This window comes from Bombus pascuorum, chromosome 6 (assembly GCF_905332965.1).
Source record: "Bombus pascuorum chromosome 6, iyBomPasc1.1, whole genome shotgun sequence".
Lineage (NCBI taxonomy): Eukaryota > Metazoa > Arthropoda > Insecta > Hymenoptera > Apidae > Bombus > Bombus pascuorum.
The window spans coordinates 15,790,669-15,810,691 of record NC_083493.1 but is presented as its reverse complement, the minus strand read 5'-3'; the positions used below and the strand labels follow the sequence as shown (position 1 = coordinate 15,810,691).

The following is a 20,023-nucleotide window of genomic DNA, read 5'->3' as shown; positions in this document are numbered from 1 at the left end:
CCCTGCCGCCTGCCTTCCACGGCCGAGCAGATCTTGGGGCTTGTACGGGATGATAGCCGAGTGAAAAAGCTCGTGAGTCCCGTGAAGTTCGCTCATCAGCAGCAGCAGCCCTGGCCTGCCACAATCCCTTCGACTCGGTCATCGTAAGTGTCGTGCATCCCGTGAAAGAAACGAAACCAACATCGTGAACAAACCAATACGATAGATTGTGTAAGATTGAATTCTTGAATAGAAAGAGAAAAAAAAAAGGAAAGAGAAGTTCGTTAGCTTTGATTGAAAAATAAGGAGAGAAGGAGAGTAAGGGAGTGTGTGTGTGTGTGTGTGTGTGTGTGTGAGAGAGAGAGAGAAAGAGAAAGAGAGAGGGTAGAATGGAAGAGTATATATTTCTGATTGAAAGAAACGGAGAGAAATTTGTTACCGTGGTACATAAGTGCTTGTGTGCAACTATAAAAGTGTCAAAGCGGAACGTTTCTTCGAGGTCTTATAAATGTGACTGAAAAAAAGATTTCACGCTCGAATCTTATACGAATTACCCGAGAACGCAAGGTAGAACATTTTTTCACGGTATCGTTGCAACATTCAGAAAAAGAAATATCGTAACAAAATCAGAGTAAAGAAACGGGGAAAACGACCTAGTGAGGGGAGTAACGTAAGAACAGTGTCAGTGAGGAAATGGAGACGGCGATGGTGGCACGATTTTCATCTGTATGATTGGTATCGCGAAGAAACGTATCGAAGGGCTCCGCTAGTTGTGTCGACGTCGCTGCTACTCGTGGTGATAGCAGTAGGCAGTTCATAGTGATAGTGGATGCTTTACGTATCGTCGTGCAGTGGTGTCCCGTGCGCACCGGGTGTATATGTATACTACGTACCATTGGTAGTGAGATCAATAAGCAGTGCCGTGCCACTCGACCCGTGCTCATAGACAGAAACTCATTCTGAATCTCTCCTTCCTTCTTTCCTGTATTTAACTACCACCCTCAACCTTTCCTTTTCCATCAACTAAATGTCGAGAGGTCACTTTCATTTGTTTCCTTTCTGAATTTTTTATCGTGTCTCAAGAAGCTTAAAACAAGTGTCTTTCCTTTGAACGAACAAGCCATTGGTTCGCTCTTTCGATGTGTTACTGTATTATGTGTATCGGTGTCCATCCGTTTCTTTCTACCCTGTTTCTTTCGGTCTTCGCATATTTCAACTGCTTCCTTTTCTACACGTCCTCAGGTTGATCTAAGGTAGCTTTCATATTCATTCCTTAACGCGTTACATTTTATATATTCCACTTCTCTTATACGATAAATTTAGTTTTCTTACTTTTTTTTGCGTAACTTCTGCGCTTTACCCTTATCGTTTCTATTGGACTTGCGTATCATGAGCAGGCTGAAACATATTTCTCCTTGGATCAAGCGTTTTCATAAAATAACGTTCGTTCCTTTATAACGTTTAGATATTTTTGATATTCTGCTGGTTCTTCGTATTTTTTTAAATATATTTAATTAAATCGCCGTGATACGCGTATCGCGTAGTGTTACATGGCAAAAGTCGTAAAATAAAGCAGCAGGGACGTTCTTGAATTCGTTGTAACTAGATGTCGGCCGCTATATCGTACGTCTTACTACTTGCGCCGAAAATTCTTTGCTGGATTAGAGTGTCCTGTCTGACCGTGATTGGATCGTTCGAGCGTGAAAAGAATTAATGAAATTATGAAAAGAAAGAACCGATGAAATCGAGCTGTTCTCGTCGCATTGAGATCAAATAATTATCCAAGTAAAAGTTGATTTTTATTGTCGAGGAAAAACTGTTTTAAAAATTAACGCAGATTATTTTGTAGCTCGAGGAATAGAACCACGTTTAGACACTTCTTTCTTTAACGGCACATGTTCTTGGTTGCACAACGAAAGATGGATATACGGTTGATTTTATTCGGTTATTGATTTAAAAGATAACGCAAATCGTATACGCTTTGGTTAAAATTGAACATATTGCAAGGCGTAAATGATACGAAAAGAGATTATAGCGATCAAGCGTATCGCCGCACACTGTGTTCGTTATTCCGTTTTTGTTCGACTGTAACGATAAATGATTTTAATTCTCCTTTAATTTACAACCGAACGTCCGATCTTTTTACGTTTTATTTTCCATTTTAACGAGCTATTTGAAATTATTCGTCGTACTATTAGTGGTTTTCCTTTTAGTTAGCGATAATACTTCGTTATCCTGTCAGCAAAATTTAAGCTCCGTCCAACATACATATTTCCCGACAATGATGTAAGAAAGAAACCTATTAGATTACTTAAACGTAGCAGTTTCGAATGCAACAAATTGTTGATCGTTCGATATTTCGGTAATTTCAAGCGAAAAAGGTGAACACATTGTGCGGTCAATCGTAGAATTATAAAAATCAAAAATAGCAAAAGGCAAATATCCGAGCGTGACAAAATTCATTAGTAGTCGTGTTCAAGGAATCAAGTTCCGTTACAACTGGGAATACGATAATTGCATAGGCATGCACGAGTATAGTTTTTTATCCCTCGAGTGGTTTCATGTCGAAAATAACTCGTCGGCTGATGAGATTTGATTCACGCGATTTCTACCTCGAAGAAATGTTTCTCTTGAAAAATTTCACGTTCACGTAAATGCGACATGCGACAGGCTATCGCGCGAGTATAATAATCAACGTATCGATAAATTTGATATAAATATCAACGATGTTTTCCGCGTTATTCGGCTCGAGCGTAAAATAAACGAAACAAAGGGCAACTTTTGATCATATCGGGTATATTTCGATCGAAACATTCCGAAGAACCTGTTGCCAGTAATCCCGTTGATTGAATTTCTCCCATTTAGAGGCAGTGCTATCAGTAATTTGTAATTGAGCTCGCGCAACTGCAGTTTACACGCGTCGATCGTTTTTAAAGCTGTACGAATGAGGCGACAATTGGGTTTCACGCGCACCTTCCACGTGTCATTATCACGGAAATCGTTGCGACGTTATCGTTATTCGTGTACCGAACGCGGCGAATGTGGCATGTTGATTTCCGTTTAATCCTCTATATATCAGCTCGTAATATATTGCTGATTGATCGGACCTTTAACGAAAAAGAGAAATTACCGTAGAATAATGGTAGAAGGAAAGAAAAATAATAGAGTACGATGTGATCATTGTTGTCGCTATATACAGAGGGTTGAATGCGAAAAGTATCTTTTTTCATGATTATACATGCGAGGAGAGTAACCGACTATTTTCAGTCGATTTACACTCGGGGTCTAAGGGTATCGTGGGAACACGATGAAAAAAGAATTCCTTTTCGCATCCAGAGAATTGTACGCCTAATCGTGGGATCGTCGTGTGCAGCCTGGCAGGCCCCGCAAAAGCCGCCAATTAATTAAGATAGCTCCTAGATACACGGTAGATCGATAGGGACTGGCCGTGATAAAGACGGGCGAGGGTTTCAGACTTCAGGGATGTTGCAGTGCTGTGGTGTTGGAGGTGGCGCTTCCACGGCACCTCAGGCTCCGCAGCTGCAGGATACCGGATCTGCTGTCGGGATTACCACCTCCACGAAAACCACCATCATGCAGGACGCAGTTCTTGAATCCATCCTCGAGGTAAGTGTTATCAACTTTAAAATTTTTTTATTTTTATTCCTCCTTACTTTTGTTCGGGACGCTCTTCGTATATCATTTTTGATTTTTCTCAATTTTTTATGAATTTTCTTTCGTTTGCAACGCTTAGCTATAGCCACAGAGGTACCATCAATTTAATCCTAACTCGAACTAAATTACTTTGTCTTGAAATTTATCGATAATCTGTTTATGAAAAAAAGAACGTTTCGTCTAGTGTGAAGATCGAAACATAATCAAGTATTACGTATAAAAATAATGGGCACGTAATAATCATACGCTGTAATAAGTATCACGTGATTACTATCGGTTTCGAGGGTCGACAGAAGCGTATCAACGAGGTGTTCGTCAGCCGATAAATACTGATGTTCTAAGCAAATTTCGAACGAAAAAGATCCGTTTTAATTAAAAAGATAACCCGCAATAAGGTTTTAACAATTCTCGTCACTCTCCTTCTTTCTTCTTCGGTTCGATCGTTTTTCAACATTAGATATTCCTCGCTAGAACAAGCAAACATGTTTGCGTCGAGTAAGTTCGATTGTACCTGCCTTCCAGGCATTCAGAATACAAAGGCTCTTTTCGTTATTAATATCGCGCAGATGATTCTCGTTGTGCATCGTGTCTTTCAATCAAGCGTCCCTCCAGGTTATTAAAGGTGATTATCTACCTTCGACCATAAATATTAAGCGTAACTTGACGGTCTGATTTTTCAGAACTGATCTCTGTTGCGACAAAGTGGCACGGACGGACATCGATGTATTCTCTAACCGCTGATGAACATCTTTCATTTGCCATTCAGCTTACGAGCTCGTTCAGATTAAGAATTTTATATTTGCCTTGTTGTTTTGAGTTTCATTTGGTGCTAAAGAAAATAATCTGTTTCGTGGAAGTTAATTATACTTAATTATAGCGATATGGTGTTTCTAGCAAATGCGTGAAACGGAAGCTCGAAAAGCGGATCTGGAGCGCCAACATGCAGAGGCACAGAATCAGCTACACGAAAAGATAGCAGGACGATATCAAGGCCCGGAATCGGTTGAAGCATTGCAATCAAAGATAAGGGAACTTGAAAAGAAGACGGAGTTACAGATGGTCAGGCACGAAGAATTGTCCTTGGAATTAACAAGCCTGAGACGTGCACGAAGCAGAGGACCTATGGTGGGTCACTCGACGGTCCCGACTACTTGGCCTCCGACTGGTTCTGAAATTGACAGAATAATAGCAAAGATAGAACAAGATAATAGGTGTGTTTCTTGATATTATATTCTTTACTAACCTTGCTGTCTTGAAACACGCTTTAATATTTCACTTCTGAACGATCGATACCTTTCCATCGCTTTTTCGTAATGTCATTCGGTTATTGATTAATCTTATCTAATTTTTATCAACATAGTGCTAGTAGAATGATACACGATTTGGATCATACTCGAGGATCCGTTACTACGCAACAACCCTCAGTTACACAGGGTATTTTGCGATCTAGCTCGGAAAACCTTCCTAATCTCTGTCAACATCAGCATCCACCTCCACATGCTTTGAACCTAGGAATGCCAACACAGATGAGCCACGTATGTAAATAATCATTCGTTTTTATTTCGCTGTGAAGCTATTTCTCTTTATCTCTCTCTCTCTCTTTCTCTCTCGCTTGATCTCTTTGTCTTTGTTTCTTATAAAATGAAAACGCATCGATCGAGAATTTGGAACAGTATGCAGGTTCACCTATGCCCTTAACGCCAATGATGCCAGGCTGTCCACCACTGACTCCGAACGGACCGCCGTATCACTACAGCGAAGCAATTCCACCAGCACCGTCGCTCTCCACTAGTCAATCGCAACCTGTTTTTCAACAAAAGATGCAACAGTATCAACAACAGCAACCGACACATACCGAGTTACAGAGCTCTCATTCTCAAAGTGTTCTGCAGGCACAGCAGAAGCAACAAACGCACACCCATTATACGAGTAATCAGTATCAGGAGAGTTATCCGCATACGCAAACCTATCAGCAGCCGCTCCAGCAGCAACAACAACAACAGCCACAACATTCGGCCTCTACAACGTACCTGACGTCATCGAGCCAAAGCATATTACCTCATTACTCCCAGCCCACACAGACCGCCCAAAGTTTTCAATTGAATGGAAGTCAGCAGGTACGAATGAATTCATCCGATTCTATGGTATTTAAAATTATGTTTTAAGTATAATCGTAAATTTTAATTTATGAATTAACATTGATCTGTATGTGTAGGCAACGACATATCCAAGTTTGTCCATTACGTCGCATCCAAACGGAACCTATAGTACAGGAGCGAGTAGCTTTAGTACTCAACTACCGCATCACAACTTTTCCGTTCCACAGACAAGTATCCCACAAACTACGTTATCCTCGTTGCCACCCTATTCGACATCCTCCTTTCACTCTACTTTGGGTGCGCTTACCAGTGTACCTCAAACCGCTCTTTCCTTTTCGAGCGTACCGAGCAGTTTCGTCACTAGCGGATCGACCTATTCCACCGTCGGGACCAATGCTTTTGGCACGTCAGGCGTAAGCTCAGGTATAAATCAGGGTCTCAAAGATATCCCATTAAAAAAATTTCTCCTTTCTTTATACAAAAGTATTTCTTTCCTTCTTTTATAGGAACCACATCGACAGGCTTATTACAAGCGATAAGCGATCCTCTTCAAGCGATGCAGCAACTTTCTGCTCAGTCTCAAGTCAATCAACTTCAACAGCAAGCTATCATCCAGCAGATTCAGCAAAGTTTACGCGCCAGTTCGCCGACAGCGCCTGCTACGACGGGTCATCATTTCCTTGGTTCAAGACAGATGCCAAAGATACCCAGTAGTATACTTCCTAATCCATTGGATCGACTGACCAATGACAATATTGTAACAGAGGGTCAAGTGGACATGCTGGATATACCCGGCAAAGGCAGATGTTACGTCTATATTGCTCGTTTTACATACGAGCCATTTCAACACTCGCCAAACGAAAATCCAGAAGCGGAGTTGCCTGTTCAGGGAGGCGATTATCTTCTTGTTTGGGGACAACCGGACGAAGATGGTTTTCTCGATGCAGAAACTCTTGACGGTAGACGCGGTCTCGTTCCAGCTAATTTCGTCCAAAAATTAATCGGCGATGACCTATTAGAATTTCATCAAGCCGTTCTTGGCCTCAGAGACGTTGATGATTCTGCTTCGACTAATATTCCCCAAGTGAGCAATGTAAGATTATTACGACAAATGTTACGTATATTTCCCTTACGAGGCATTGCTAATTGAAATTTTTCTTTGTTTTTTAGTGTTATCTCCAGGATATTGATCTGGAGTTAGCGGCTTTAGAAGAAGGAAATCGAAATCGACAAGCTGAACTATCTGCTTACGCGGAGCTTGATAATATAGCGGAAGAAGACGAACAAGAGCCACCAGGTTAGTACGTTTTCGTATTATCTATTGGATCCTTCATTATGAAGCATGTAGATCGTGATGAACTAGGTGTACATGTGTAACTGCAACTAGAAATAGCGTGAAACTTATGGATATGTGATCCTCTTTGAGGAATATTGGTGTGCATAGTTGTGTTGTGATTGAATTTAAGTAATAGATATTAGACTGATGTTTATTAACGAATTCAAAGTATTAAATATTAGAGAAGTTGAAAAATCCTTTTGCTTGCGTGAATATTTCATTAGAAAATTATTTCCAATGTATAGTTAGCGACTTTTAATTTGAAAATTAATATGTCGATCAGTGTCAAACTTATGATGACGTTATAGTATTGCGCTTTCTTGTTCCAACATACCTTCATCAGACAGCTCTTTGAAATACGTAGTATGTTTCTTCTCATAACACTAACACTCTCTTTGATTCAACAAGGTGTATGTATATTCGCAACAATACATATCTTTTAATTACGCTTGTTCCTGAAGATAAGGAAAGCTTAATTGCGTATGTGTAGAATACCAATTTTCCCCATATTTAACTAATTTTTGTTATTTAACGGTCTTCTTTGAAAGTAGGACAAATGCATGTTGTTTAATTGCTGTAGCAGTTAAAGAATGGTTTTTTCTGTTTGAGAGCGGAGGTAAATGATTGGTGATCAACATAAACGGAATCTTGCACTGTGTTGAGTATTGGATGGTCTTAGGTTGGCTTAGAGAATTAGATAGTGAAAGATTTTTAGCTACAGCTAGGCTTGTCTTGTCTTTTTTTCCTGAAGAAGTCTACCTGTTTTCGGACCTAGTTCCGGCGCCGCAGCACCTCACACTCGAGCGGCAATTGAACAAGAGCGTCTTAATTGGTTGGACGGCACCAGAAAATACTCATCAGTTGGAGTCCTATCACGTCTACGTGGACGGAGTGTTGAAGGTTACTGTGAAAGCAACTGAGAGGACCAGAGCATTGGTCGAGGGGGTTGATTCCACCAGGGTTCGTAAGGATAAACTTTTCTTAAGTAGAATAGTGTGCACTTTGCAAAATTTTAGTATTATTAAATTCTACATAAACCAAAGATCAACCACTTTTATAATAGAGTTCAAAGTATCTCTTGTCAATTGGTACGGTTGAATTTCATGAGGATTCGTGAAATTTTTTGCATAGCGATGTATATAAGCAAACGTAGGAGCTTGTCAAGTTATTCGACTTCGTTCGATTGTTAATGTAGCCACACAGGATAAGCGTGCGATCAGTGACGCATTCACGAAGAACGTCTCGTGATGCCGCTTGCACAATGGTGATCGGTAAGGATGTAGCCTTGGGTCCAACTGCTGTCAAGGCGTCGAACGTAACCGCCACCAGTGCTGTCATATCGTGGATGCCGAGCAATAGTAATCATCAACACGTGGTTTGCGTGAATAACGTCGAAGTTAGGACGGTGAAGCCTGGTGTTTACAGACACACAATTACTGGTTTAGCACCCTCGACGATCTATAGGGTGACTGTTAAAGCGAAGAACCTGAGAGCGACGCACTTCGAGGACCAAAACACTCAAGCGGCAAACAATTTAGCATGTCACGTCCATTTCAAAACGTTGCCCAAAGGATTACCTGATCCTCCGGTCGATATCCAGGTTAATAATTGTTCCAATGTATTCCGTTGTCATAATTGTTATGATATTTAACGAATGATCGTACGATATTTACGATAGGTGGAGGCTGGACCGCAGGACGGCACTTTGCTAGTGACCTGGCAGCCTGTTGCCCTAAACGGTTCGGCCGTCACCGGTTACGCGGTGTATGCCGATGGAAAAAAGGTCACCGACGTAGACAGCCCCACTGGTGACCACGCTCTGGTGGACATACATAAGCTTATGGGCTTGAACCCAAAGCACATCACAGTTAGGACAAAAAGCAGGGAAAGTCAATCGGGCGATAGCTGTGCTACTGCCATTCCTTGTAGCGTTCTTCGTGGCGGGACCGCGACTCATTTGCAACATGGATCTACGCACATGCAAGATCAAGGACAACCTCAGCCTTCCGGCACCGGGCAAGTGGACGACCCGAATAGACATCGTATGGGAGTTGTAGGTCAGAGATATCCATCGACTCCTGTACCATCTCACATAAGGCGACACGGCAATACTAGGGTTGACTCTCACGGCCAAGTTATCATCGAGACTGACGAAAATCTATCCGATAAAGAAATTTATCCTGGACAGAGCATGTCCCAGATGGGTAAGAGTCCTTAGATAAATCAAACCAGTTTCCATGTCCTTAGTAATTTTTTTTCAAAATATTTTAGATATCACAACGAAATACTATTTATTCAAAACGATCGATTGAAATTTTTGAAATTTTGCACGTATTGCCTACTGTCGCTTAGGAGTTCCAGAGATCACCAAAGATTCGGCAAGCGAAGCGAATTACAGCGAGGAAGATGATCCGTCACGCAGAGGTAGAGGAATGCCGTTGCATCATGGCAGCCAACATCGATACGGATCACAAATGGGACAGCAAGGACTTCCTGGGACACATCGACCCGGGAGAATGGGTGGTCCTGCTGGTAGACCTCAAGATCCTTACTATGAACACTCGACACAAGGTTCGAATACAGTTACGCTTAATCATATTGATCCACTAACAATGTGTTACATGTTAACTCTATTTTGCATTTTTTTACTCTCATAGGAAGTCAGAGAGGTAGGACTTCTAGTTACCGTGGACGGGGAATGCAAGCTCAAGGTGGTGCCAGTCATCCATCGAGCAGTGCACAACAAATGAACAAGAGAACACGCTGGTTCGTTGCTCTATTCGATTATGACCCGAAAAGAATGTCACCCAATCCAGACGCATGCGAAGAAGAATTGCCATTCTCTGAAGGCGATACGATTAAGGTCTTTGTCGATAGATTTTTTGATCGTCTGTCACGTAATTCATGAAATGTTAACTTGTAAATTAATTTGGTAGGTGTACGGTGAAAAAGACGCGGATGGATTTTATTGGGGAGAATGTCATGGTAGACGAGGATACGTTCCTTACAACATGGTCGAAGAAATTAAAGATCCGAACCAGCCAGGACAGGGACAGTCAGGAAGGAGAGGAAGATGGGGAGATATCTACGCTAGCATGCCTGTAAAGAAAATGATAGCACTATACGATTATGACCCTCACGAATTATCTCCCAATGTCGATTCCGTAAGTTCTCTAACAAGCAAAATTTCTTTTATATAGGAACGTATATAAGCTAAATTTATACTTACACGCTTTAACATATTTCGATTCCATAGCAAGTGGAACTGGCATTTCAAACTGGAAATGAAATTTATGTCTATGGTGATTTGGACGATGATGGATTTTATATGGGTGAATTAAATGGTGTGCGTGGCCTAGTACCGAGCAATTTCCTCACTGAAGCGCCTGATCAGCCGTCACAAGGACAACTTCCTCCAGGAAACAGAAGACCTCCTGGTCAAAGTCAAGGACCCGGAGTAAGAGGACCGCCTCCTCCGCCTCGAGAACCTCCTACTGGTCATCGACGAGGCAAAGGTAAAAACTTGAAATTAATTGCCATTCGATCTTTTATTCACTACGATGCCGCGAATTATGGTACAAATAGCTCCTCAAGCCAAGTACACAAAGTAGCTGGAACTTTTACCATTATTCTTCAACTTTGCGAAGCGAAATAAAGCTAAATTTGAAATGACAGAGTAAGCAAGCAGCAGAAAACCGAACGCAGTGATAATCAAGATCGAGACTGAGAATGATTTCTACGAAGATAAAAAAACACTGGCTCGAGGGGTTGAAAATAAATTCACACTGGCGCCATAATATTCGACCGACATGAGTTAATCTGCTTGAATTGCCAAACGATGATGCGTACGATAATAGTTGCTTTTAAAATGGAAGAAAAGAAGAAAGAAAAAGAGAAAGCTGGAAAACAACTGGACGTCAGTGTGAATAAAAAATAAAAAACTAAAAAAATAAATAAAAAATACAAACAGCAAGCAACACAAGACACGAAACTAGATGTGCCAGACGACAGGCAGAAGGGTTACACAAGTTTATAATTGAGCCATCTAGCAAGGCCCGATCGTCGTTAATCGATGCAGAGCTTACATTTTTAGGGGCGTACCTATCTTGCAAAATTACCGAGAGATTGCAATAGAGGGTAAAGCAACGTGTCAACTATTTCGATAAGGCATTCGAGTAAGTCACCCGGTGCGTTTCTTCTCAGGAGATTATTTTAAAGTAGCATTCTGATAGCGAGTTTCTAGGAATTCGTTCGAAATTATCACAATATGAACGTCCGATAACGAGATTAATGTGCCCGCGCAATGTGTGAAAGCTATTTTGTATTTGCAAATTTTTTTAGGAACACGTGTATTGCCATATGCAAAACGATTTTCTATATCTCTACCTATCTATCTATTTAGCTATCTATCTTATCTATCTAATATATTGTATATATATGAATATATATATATATATATATACAATAAAACACTAAGCTGCTTTCAGTGTTTTCTATTAGATACAAATGCATACATATGTATTTGTATCTACGTATGTATTATATTCGTACTTTTTCTTTCGAGCACTTTTCGGCTCTGTTACTTTTTTACGTGCCTATCTTTTTCCTCTATATAACATATATATATACGTGTTATATTTACACTGTATACATATACATATACATATATATACATATGCATGTGTGTAAGAAAATATATATGTATATATGTATATATATGTATATAACTATATTGCGTGTATTCTATATAATGACATACTATGTTTCTGTGTGCCTGAACTGGTCGATGGTCGTCGTGTCACATGATTGTCGTTCGTGTCGTGTTGTCATGCTGGCCATTTAGACATTGAAGCAATTTACTCTTTCTGATGACTCATTTCGAGTTATTAATACGATGTTTTCTATCAAATTTCGTGTCTTGAAGCATAAAGAATAAAGTCGCGAGAAAAATTTAACTATATGCGCAAGTCCAGGTTTTGCCGAGTAATCGAGAACTTTACTTTTTAAGATGTTGGAAGTAAAACATTTAAAAAAGTAAAGAGATACCGAAAGTTGAGATAAAAATTGCAAAAAGGTCTGATACTAAAAGAGTAGAAACAAGAAATAGGAACATAGAAGGGAAAAAAGTATAATTTCATTAGAACGAAGAAATTATTACTTGGCATACTCGACAGCGCGTCTAAATGTCCATCTAGAAAGGATAAATGCGCCATGAATGACAACACGGTCTTGTTCTCTTCTCTGTTGCTAGATGCCTGCATTGTGCCTGTGTCTGTCCCTGTCTGTCACTTAGACTCTAGACAACAACAACAACAACAACAACCACCATCACTAATGAACAACCAACAACATCAACTCCAACATCAACAAAACAATCCACCGCATCTAGCGTACCAACAAGCGAATCACCACAGCTACACGACTGTAACCACGTCCAATCAACATGGGCCCACACCTATGGGTGCCCATCAGCAAGGCCCCGTACCACCCCACCTTCAACAGCAGGTGAGTCCACTGCTCTATCCAGAAATTTTCACTTTTGCTTCTCTGCGTGCTTTCTACCTTCTCGCTGCAAAACTTGTACAATTGTTCAACTATATTTCTTTCGTTAGTTTCTCCGAATTCACCGTCACGCTTTAGTTTCTAGTTAGATACTTCTCTAGAAAGTTTTTTCTTTTTTTGTTATCGTCCCTCTTTCATTTATGGAAGGATACCCAAAGAATGATAATCGAGTCCGATGGCTTTGACAATTTAAGGATTGAAAAATATTTTCAGTGACTCAGGTATGTTTTTGGAAGTTCTAAAGGATCGATGAATTAACGATATTAACTGATATTGAATATTTTTTGACACGAATATTCGATATTTGTGATACGATATATTGTTAGAAGGCCACGTAAAATTTACCTAGTGTATCTACACAAGACGTTGATGGAAATTACTTCTTACAATTATTATCGTATGCTGATCGATTTCGTACAGTGTTGAAATAGCAATTGCTTCTAACAGTAATACATTGAGAAATTTTACAATTATACGAGAGAAGAAATTGTAAAATTTTCATTAAGAAAGTAGCATTCAAAGACACGAGCTATTCGTATCTAACATCTATTTGGCATGGAATTGCATTTGATAGACTTGTATCTAAAAAGTACGATATTTCGATTTTACTACTAACACTTTCGAATAAATATTAACAAAGGAAATTTCTAATACACTTTATTAACAGTACTTGCGGTAAAAGAACCGTGGTATGTACAGCTTGTCATTAAATGCTTCTAATTAATAGCCGTCTAAGCATTAAGCATGTATAATAGCCGACACGTAAGTTGCACGAATACGCAGTAATCATGCTTTTTTAGTAATTGAAAACACTATATTTTCCTGGTGTTCAGCTATTCCTCTCTTCCTTTTTCTACTTTTGTCATTTTTCATCTCAGCTCCTGTTCTGTACGATTCTATTTAGTATATTTTTCCATTTTTTAACAGTTGCGTAAAGTTTGAGCGCCATACAGGTCAACGTATCGTCACACCGATCGAAAATAACGACATTATAAATTAGTTAGTTTATAAAGCGAAACGAACCACTTGATTTTGTTTCGAATATTACGTCCTAATAAGCATATGTTAAAATACCTTTTCACATTATCGCCCCCTCATCTAGGTAACGATAAATCAGCATATTAGTACAAACGCATTACTCGTCATAGAACATCGTAAGATAGCTGCAATATAGTAGGGAAAAAGCAAGACATCATTGTAATGTGTAACGAAAGGATAAATAATTAATGTTCGATTAGATCGAAGTTCAGCGGCATCACGAAGGAATCTGTTTCTGTAGAATAAAAATTTGTTTGAACTTTTCAGGGTACCAAGCACTCGAAACGAATACTACGATTAAACGAAACGAAATTAAACTTGCTGCTGCAGATTGTTTGAAAAACTATACGAACAAGTCTATAGAGAACGAAGATACAAGCGAGCATTTTTGTAGTTTATTTAATTAATTTATGTCGCTTCAATTTCTAGGGGAAGGGGAGGGGAGGCGCGATCAATCGTGGTAGTAATGTGCCAGGAGGTATGCAGGGCCTTGGTCAGCAAGATTATCAGCAACAGAATCAACCGTACCAACAGCAACAGCAAAATCCTCAGAACCAAAACTATCAACCACAGAATCAAGGTTATCAACAGCAGGGTGCAGGATTCGGTCCCCAAGGCCAACAATTCCAGCAGCAACAGCCTCAGCAGCAGCAACAGCAGCAACCGAATCAGCCGTATTCGCAACAGAACCAAGGTTCCTCTATGCAAGGCAATCAGGGCACGAGTAAGCCGATGAGAGGAATACCAACGGTGTTACCGACGCCTCAAGCGAAGGCGCAACCGAATACTACTCAAGGCCAACAACAGCAACCACAGCAGCAACAGCAGCAGAGTACAGGGCCGAATCTGATGCAAAAATTCACGGAGATGGCCGGTGCGAGCGCTGGCGGCGATATCCTGTCGAAAGGGAAAGAACTGATTTTCATGAAGTTCGGACTAGGCAAGTGAGTTATTACCCTGCTCGTGTCGCCAGCTCCGCTTCTTCTCCATTTCTGTCCCATCGCGTTATCCATCGGGTGGGTCCACGCTGAAAGCTCGAGGGGTCGGGAGGTCTGTTTGTAAATCAGTATTACACGGAGAAACGTTCGCGGAGAGTAAGCGAGACGCGCAGGCAGGAACGTACGAACGCGTCTCGTCCGCTCAGGTCTTCGCGAATATCCCTGAACGAATACAAATGTAAATGTGTGCTGCCATTGCTGCTGCTGCTGCTGTTGCTGCTACTATAACGACTGTTATTATTTTTCGCAACCATTGCTGGATCGTTCGATCGAAAAGCTCTGATCGCCCACGAGAAGATCGAGTTATTTATAATGTAACTTTCTCGTTGATTCAACTTCCTGTATTAGCAAGATGAGAAGAAAAGAGGAATGTTCGCTTGCGTTTTTCTAATATCTCTCTCTAACATCGTCCGAGAGTGTAATCAATCTGAAATCGCATATAATTAACGACTCTTGTTCCTTGGAACAGAAGTGCCAGAGTCCTAAAAATAACGAACAATCTTGGTTCGATTTTTGTCTATTTTATTCCTCTTCTTCTTCCGATCCTTCATCTTCTCCTCGTTATGTTTTTTCCTTACTGCTACTTCCTCCTTGTATACGATAGTATCGTTCGTCTAGATGTCACGTAGCCGGTTTTAGCGTTAATTGGAATGCTGAAATTTTTGACCACAACGGAGCACTTCCGAACAAACTACAGGGATAGAAGCAATCGAACGACAGTACATAATTAGATCATTATTAAAAAAGAATCGTTCATCAATTATTCCAATGAATTAATTCTTATTATTATATTAGGTATTAATTAGATCAATAATATTTTATGTATACATATATATATATGAAAAGGCAGTAAGTGGACTGAAACGAGATTGCACGAAGTTGACAAATTTGTTAAAAACAAAGGGAAAGGTAGAACTATTTACTTTATTTCGTAGTTCAGGAGTTTAGGCTGTTATCTAAATCTCGCGTTAGAAGAAGCTCTTACTTACAGTTTGACGAACGACCGACGGACATTCCAGAAATTCAAACATCGAAACGTGACATAAGCACAGGAAAGATCGTTGTTCTTATTCTCTGTCATTTGATTATCCTTGCTATTTCCGTCTTTCTTCGCCCGATGTTTCATTTTCCTGTCCTAAGGTGTACAACCAAACTTTACGTTAAACCATTAACAGAAACAGACGAAAGGAAGGAAGTAAGCGCGTTATTATAAGAATAGCCAAGTAGATTAACGCGATGCAAGCGGATCATTCGTAAAGGACATTCGTAAACTGGATAGTCGCTCCTTGTCATGGTCGCGAGCACGACTACGAAATAAATAAACCATTTTACAAGACAGAGGTCAGACGACATCAAGAGATACGTGTTAATGTAATAATCGACCGGAAGATTTATAATAGGACGACTCATGGATCAAACTGAACTACGTCATAAACATATAAATATATAAATATATAAATAAAACAAATAAATTAATTAATTAATTAATATCGCTCCGAGGGGGATGGAGTATGTGAATTCGATCGACAAAAGAATATATTTGGGGGAACGAGGAGGGGGATAATATGAGAGATCATAGCATACGTATATTACGGTAATGAGATATAAATATATACATATGCATATACAGATATGCGTACATACGTATACGTATATATGTATTGATTATTGATATATCTACGTAAAGGTATGTATGCATACAAATATATATACACATACATATACATATTATATTTAACTATTGCAAAGTGTTGTTACATCGCTACTTGTATCGTATTTTGTACAAAGTATCCTTACCTTCGATTGTTCTTTTTCTTTCGCCGTGATATAAATATATATAAATATAAATATACATAAAGAAACCTTAGTAAGGCGAAGGAAACGTGACAAATTACAAAGATGTCATTTTTGCCGGTATCATACCTTGAGTATCATAAACGAAATTGGTCATAATTGTTATTAAATATCGCGGGTATATCTGTTTGGAACCGATAGTTGCCTCTCGTCCGTTCATGTTAATCGAGTGTCGACAGATGCGGTAATAAGCGGTGAAAGATGTGCGATCTAGGAATTAATTATCAGGGTGTCAAACGCGCGGCCCAATTAAGCTTCATTTTATTCACGAAGTATCAAGCTCTGAGTTCCAGTTTCATCCTTTACGAAAACCTTCTTCTTTAGATTCGCCCGAGTAACAAATTCGAACGCGAAAAATCGACTTACGTTTTCTCAAATCCTAATTTCCGATTACCGCGATATTTCGTTCTTGTCTTTCATCCGAAAGATCAACCATCGAGTTAATTGATTAAATCGTGAAGAACTGTTTGCTGGACCACGTGTTTGAGCCACCCCCGCGTGTAGTAGTTACCATCAGACTCGTAATTATATAATTGGTTCGTGATTCTTGTTTTTGCAATGTCGATCACGATGAATCGCATAACGTTTAACGAGCAAGAGTTACAGGAACTGTGTATACTATGACTATGGACCAAACGACATTTCCTCGAGAGACCAAATTCGGCTATTCAAACGTAGATTCGTTTCCCTTAGTTCCGTAAAAGTGTTTCTTTTTGCTTCGTTCGCGGCACAATGGAAAAGTCAGACGAATAAAAGTATTTTTCTTAATATTTACAATACGCATTTGGAAACTGTAGGTGATTATGATTAAGCAACGTTCCAACGATCGCGGTTCCAGCCATCGTCGTATCGTCATTGACCAAAAGCCGCGAAATGTGTAATGTGTAATGCTTGCTCGATTTCCGTGTTCGATTTAACGCCACGAAATTGCAAAATCAACTTTGTCGATCTCGTTCGACCTGTATTCTCGCGAACGTTGAAAACTGAAAAATGTTTATCCGAATCAAAAAATCCAGTCGAACGGATAAATACGCTTTCGATGCTGTTCGTTTACCAATGACGTCGTTTGATCCATTGGAAGGAAATGTAGCGTTACGTAAATAATAATTTTACCAGGATAGTGTCAAACTGTTATTAGAACGCCGTCGTCGTGTGATTTATTGATATTCTTGAATATTTAACGATTAACCATTGATTTAGTAGATTCCAATGGATCGAGCGAGAAACAAACTCGTTTTCCTTCATCTTTGTCCGATAGAACCCCTTGCGCGATCTCGGAGTAAACTCGCGATTGATGTCAGAATTCCTACGAATCTTTGCTGTGAACATATCTAATGTGAAATGTTGATTCAGGCGATTAAACGAAAAAAGAAAAAAAAAAAAAGAAAAAAGACTGACGTGACATTTAAGATCTTCAAACGCTTAACACGTTCGCTACCAGTGTCAGGATCGATCGACGAAAGCTACCAAATTTGGGAATTCAACCGATCCGTCGGAAGATGTAAACGAAAACAATAATTAACTCGCAACGATGGCAGAAAATTGACGGAACGTTCTATATATCTATAAAAAGGGAAACGAGATTTTTTTTTTTTCAAGAAAACAGACAAACGATCAGTAGCCCGTAAATAAAAACTTGGTTCAAATGGTAGTGAATGTGTTAACTGAATATTACTTAGCGAATTTGTAACGTTCATCTTCCATCTCTTTGACGGTTTTGTTTTCTTTCCTTATCTTTCATTGTTGAGTTTCATAGCGATAAGTCACGTAGCGAAACGAGTTTAAAGCGATTCAAACGGGAATGTATGAGAAATTCAGAATCACTGCAAAATATAGCCGCATTGAGTATGTACGAAAGAGAATATCGGAACAGAGAGTTAAGGGGAGATCTTCATCTATTATCGTTAAGTGTTAGATATCATAAACGAAAAGTAAAAAAGAAAAAAAATATGCAAGTAGTATTAATTAAAAGGAAGCAAAGAATATAACGCGAGGGAAAGACCCATTTCAAGTATCCCACGAATCGAGAGCTAAGTTCTGTCTCTTCTCTCTTTGTGATCAGACCAAATCTTAGGAGATAATAATTTTAACAACAACAGGAACAATAATCTGACGCAATGCAACGGTCGAACATGATTAAGAACTAACGGATAATACTTAGTCGAATCTTTTTATTTAAACATTTACCAAAAATGAAACGTAACGAAATAAAAAAAAAAAAGAAAAAAAGAAAAAAACAAGCGCAGACTAAACATAAATAACGCTCTAAGAAATTAAATGAAAAAGTGTGGGGAAATATAATAAACGAGAGAAAATTGGATTCTCTTAGATACCACGAAATCGTTTCGTTCGTTGTCTACGCTCATTTTTGTGTAGTATCTCACTTGTACATTGTCATTGTTATAAATTTAGTCGTTGAATGGATTCGTATAAAACAATCTTTTGATACCGCGACAGCTAATACAATATGAATTGCAAATATAAGCCGTGCCGAGGATGATGCGTATGTGTATGTCCTAAATAAATCGATGGCGGAATGATGTTCGTTCGATCGTCGATCCTCTTTCGCTGAGATGACCGTCTGAAGCGCGTGGAAAATCCTTTCGATTCGATGAAAACAAATAAATAAATAAAGTAATCGGTGTTAGATCTCATACCGAAACCTCTCTTTCAGAAAAGTGTTTTCCACATCCTGAGAAAAATAGATGTACATGCGTTATTTCGATTTAGATAACGGTTAGTTAAATAATACACGATATTCCAACAGATATTAGCGATGAGTGTTAATCTTCGATGCGAGATTAAAGCTCTCTTCGGAATCGTAGAACTTTGTTCCATGAAAACACTTTATGGAAAGATAGAATAAAGAAAGAAAAGAGGAAGAATGTGCATACGTGTGCGTGTGTGTATATCGGTGCATATGATATAATGAATAAAAATCAGAGAGGGCACAGCTGGTTCGAAAAGAAAATGAGTTGAAAAGAAGTAGTTGGCAGAGTGCGGAATAGAAGACCCGAGGAACGTACTTCGATGGTGTTATTAGCTAGGCGCCAATTATTGTCATTCCTTCTCTTGCATCGATACCCTAAGATTGTATAAACAGAACGTAGCGCAAAAGAAGAAATCGATTATATACACTCATACAACTTTTAATATAACAAATTATCGCATCGATTAAGCATGTCGAATCGCCAGCTACGTTTGTCATTCAGTAATCTTGCGCTTTGTTTTTTCTATGAATCGGTGCATAACAATCTATTCCTTGTTAGCCCAACTGAAATATCGGAAAAACTGCTACAAAAGAAAAAAATCAGCAAAAAACACAATGTTATTATAAACGATTAATTAATAAAAAACGAATCTTGTTTGTTGTTACTTTTTGGTATCCTCGTCAAGTCCTTTTCTTCAACCTCCGATAGAATAGTAAAATAAAAGGTTTTATCGTAAAGTAGAAAATGGTCGACCTACAAAATAAGTATACA

The 20,023-nt window shown here is 39.3% G+C and overlaps 1 protein-coding gene across 11 annotated transcripts; it reads left to right on the top strand.

Annotated features, from left to right (window-relative positions):
• LOC132907985 (RIMS-binding protein 2) lies at window positions 1-19,916 on the top strand. 11 transcript variants are annotated; one of them, XM_060961474.1, is made up of 17 exons: window positions 1-210; window positions 3,472-3,606; window positions 4,549-4,865; window positions 5,015-5,189; window positions 5,328-5,771; window positions 5,870-6,176; window positions 6,260-6,846; window positions 6,924-7,050; window positions 7,841-8,049; window positions 8,285-8,689; window positions 8,768-9,293; window positions 9,442-9,660; window positions 9,747-9,952; window positions 10,026-10,253; window positions 10,346-10,604; window positions 12,341-12,594; window positions 14,119-19,916. In XM_060961474.1, the coding sequence occupies exons 2-17, from the start codon at window positions 3,574-3,576 to the stop codon at window positions 14,635-14,637; spliced, it is 4,815 nt and encodes a 1,604-aa protein (XP_060817457.1). In that variant the 5' UTR covers window positions 1-210; window positions 3,472-3,573; the 3' UTR covers window positions 14,638-19,916. The 11 variants fall into 11 exon arrangements, with proteins under 11 accessions (XP_060817457.1, XP_060817456.1, XP_060817455.1 ...); XM_060961473.1 differs by having other exon boundaries at window positions 2-143; XM_060961472.1 differs by having other exon boundaries at window positions 9-143; window positions 3,316-3,606; window positions 6,260-6,837; window positions 7,865-8,049.
• Window positions 19,917-20,023: the final 107 nt, after the last annotated feature.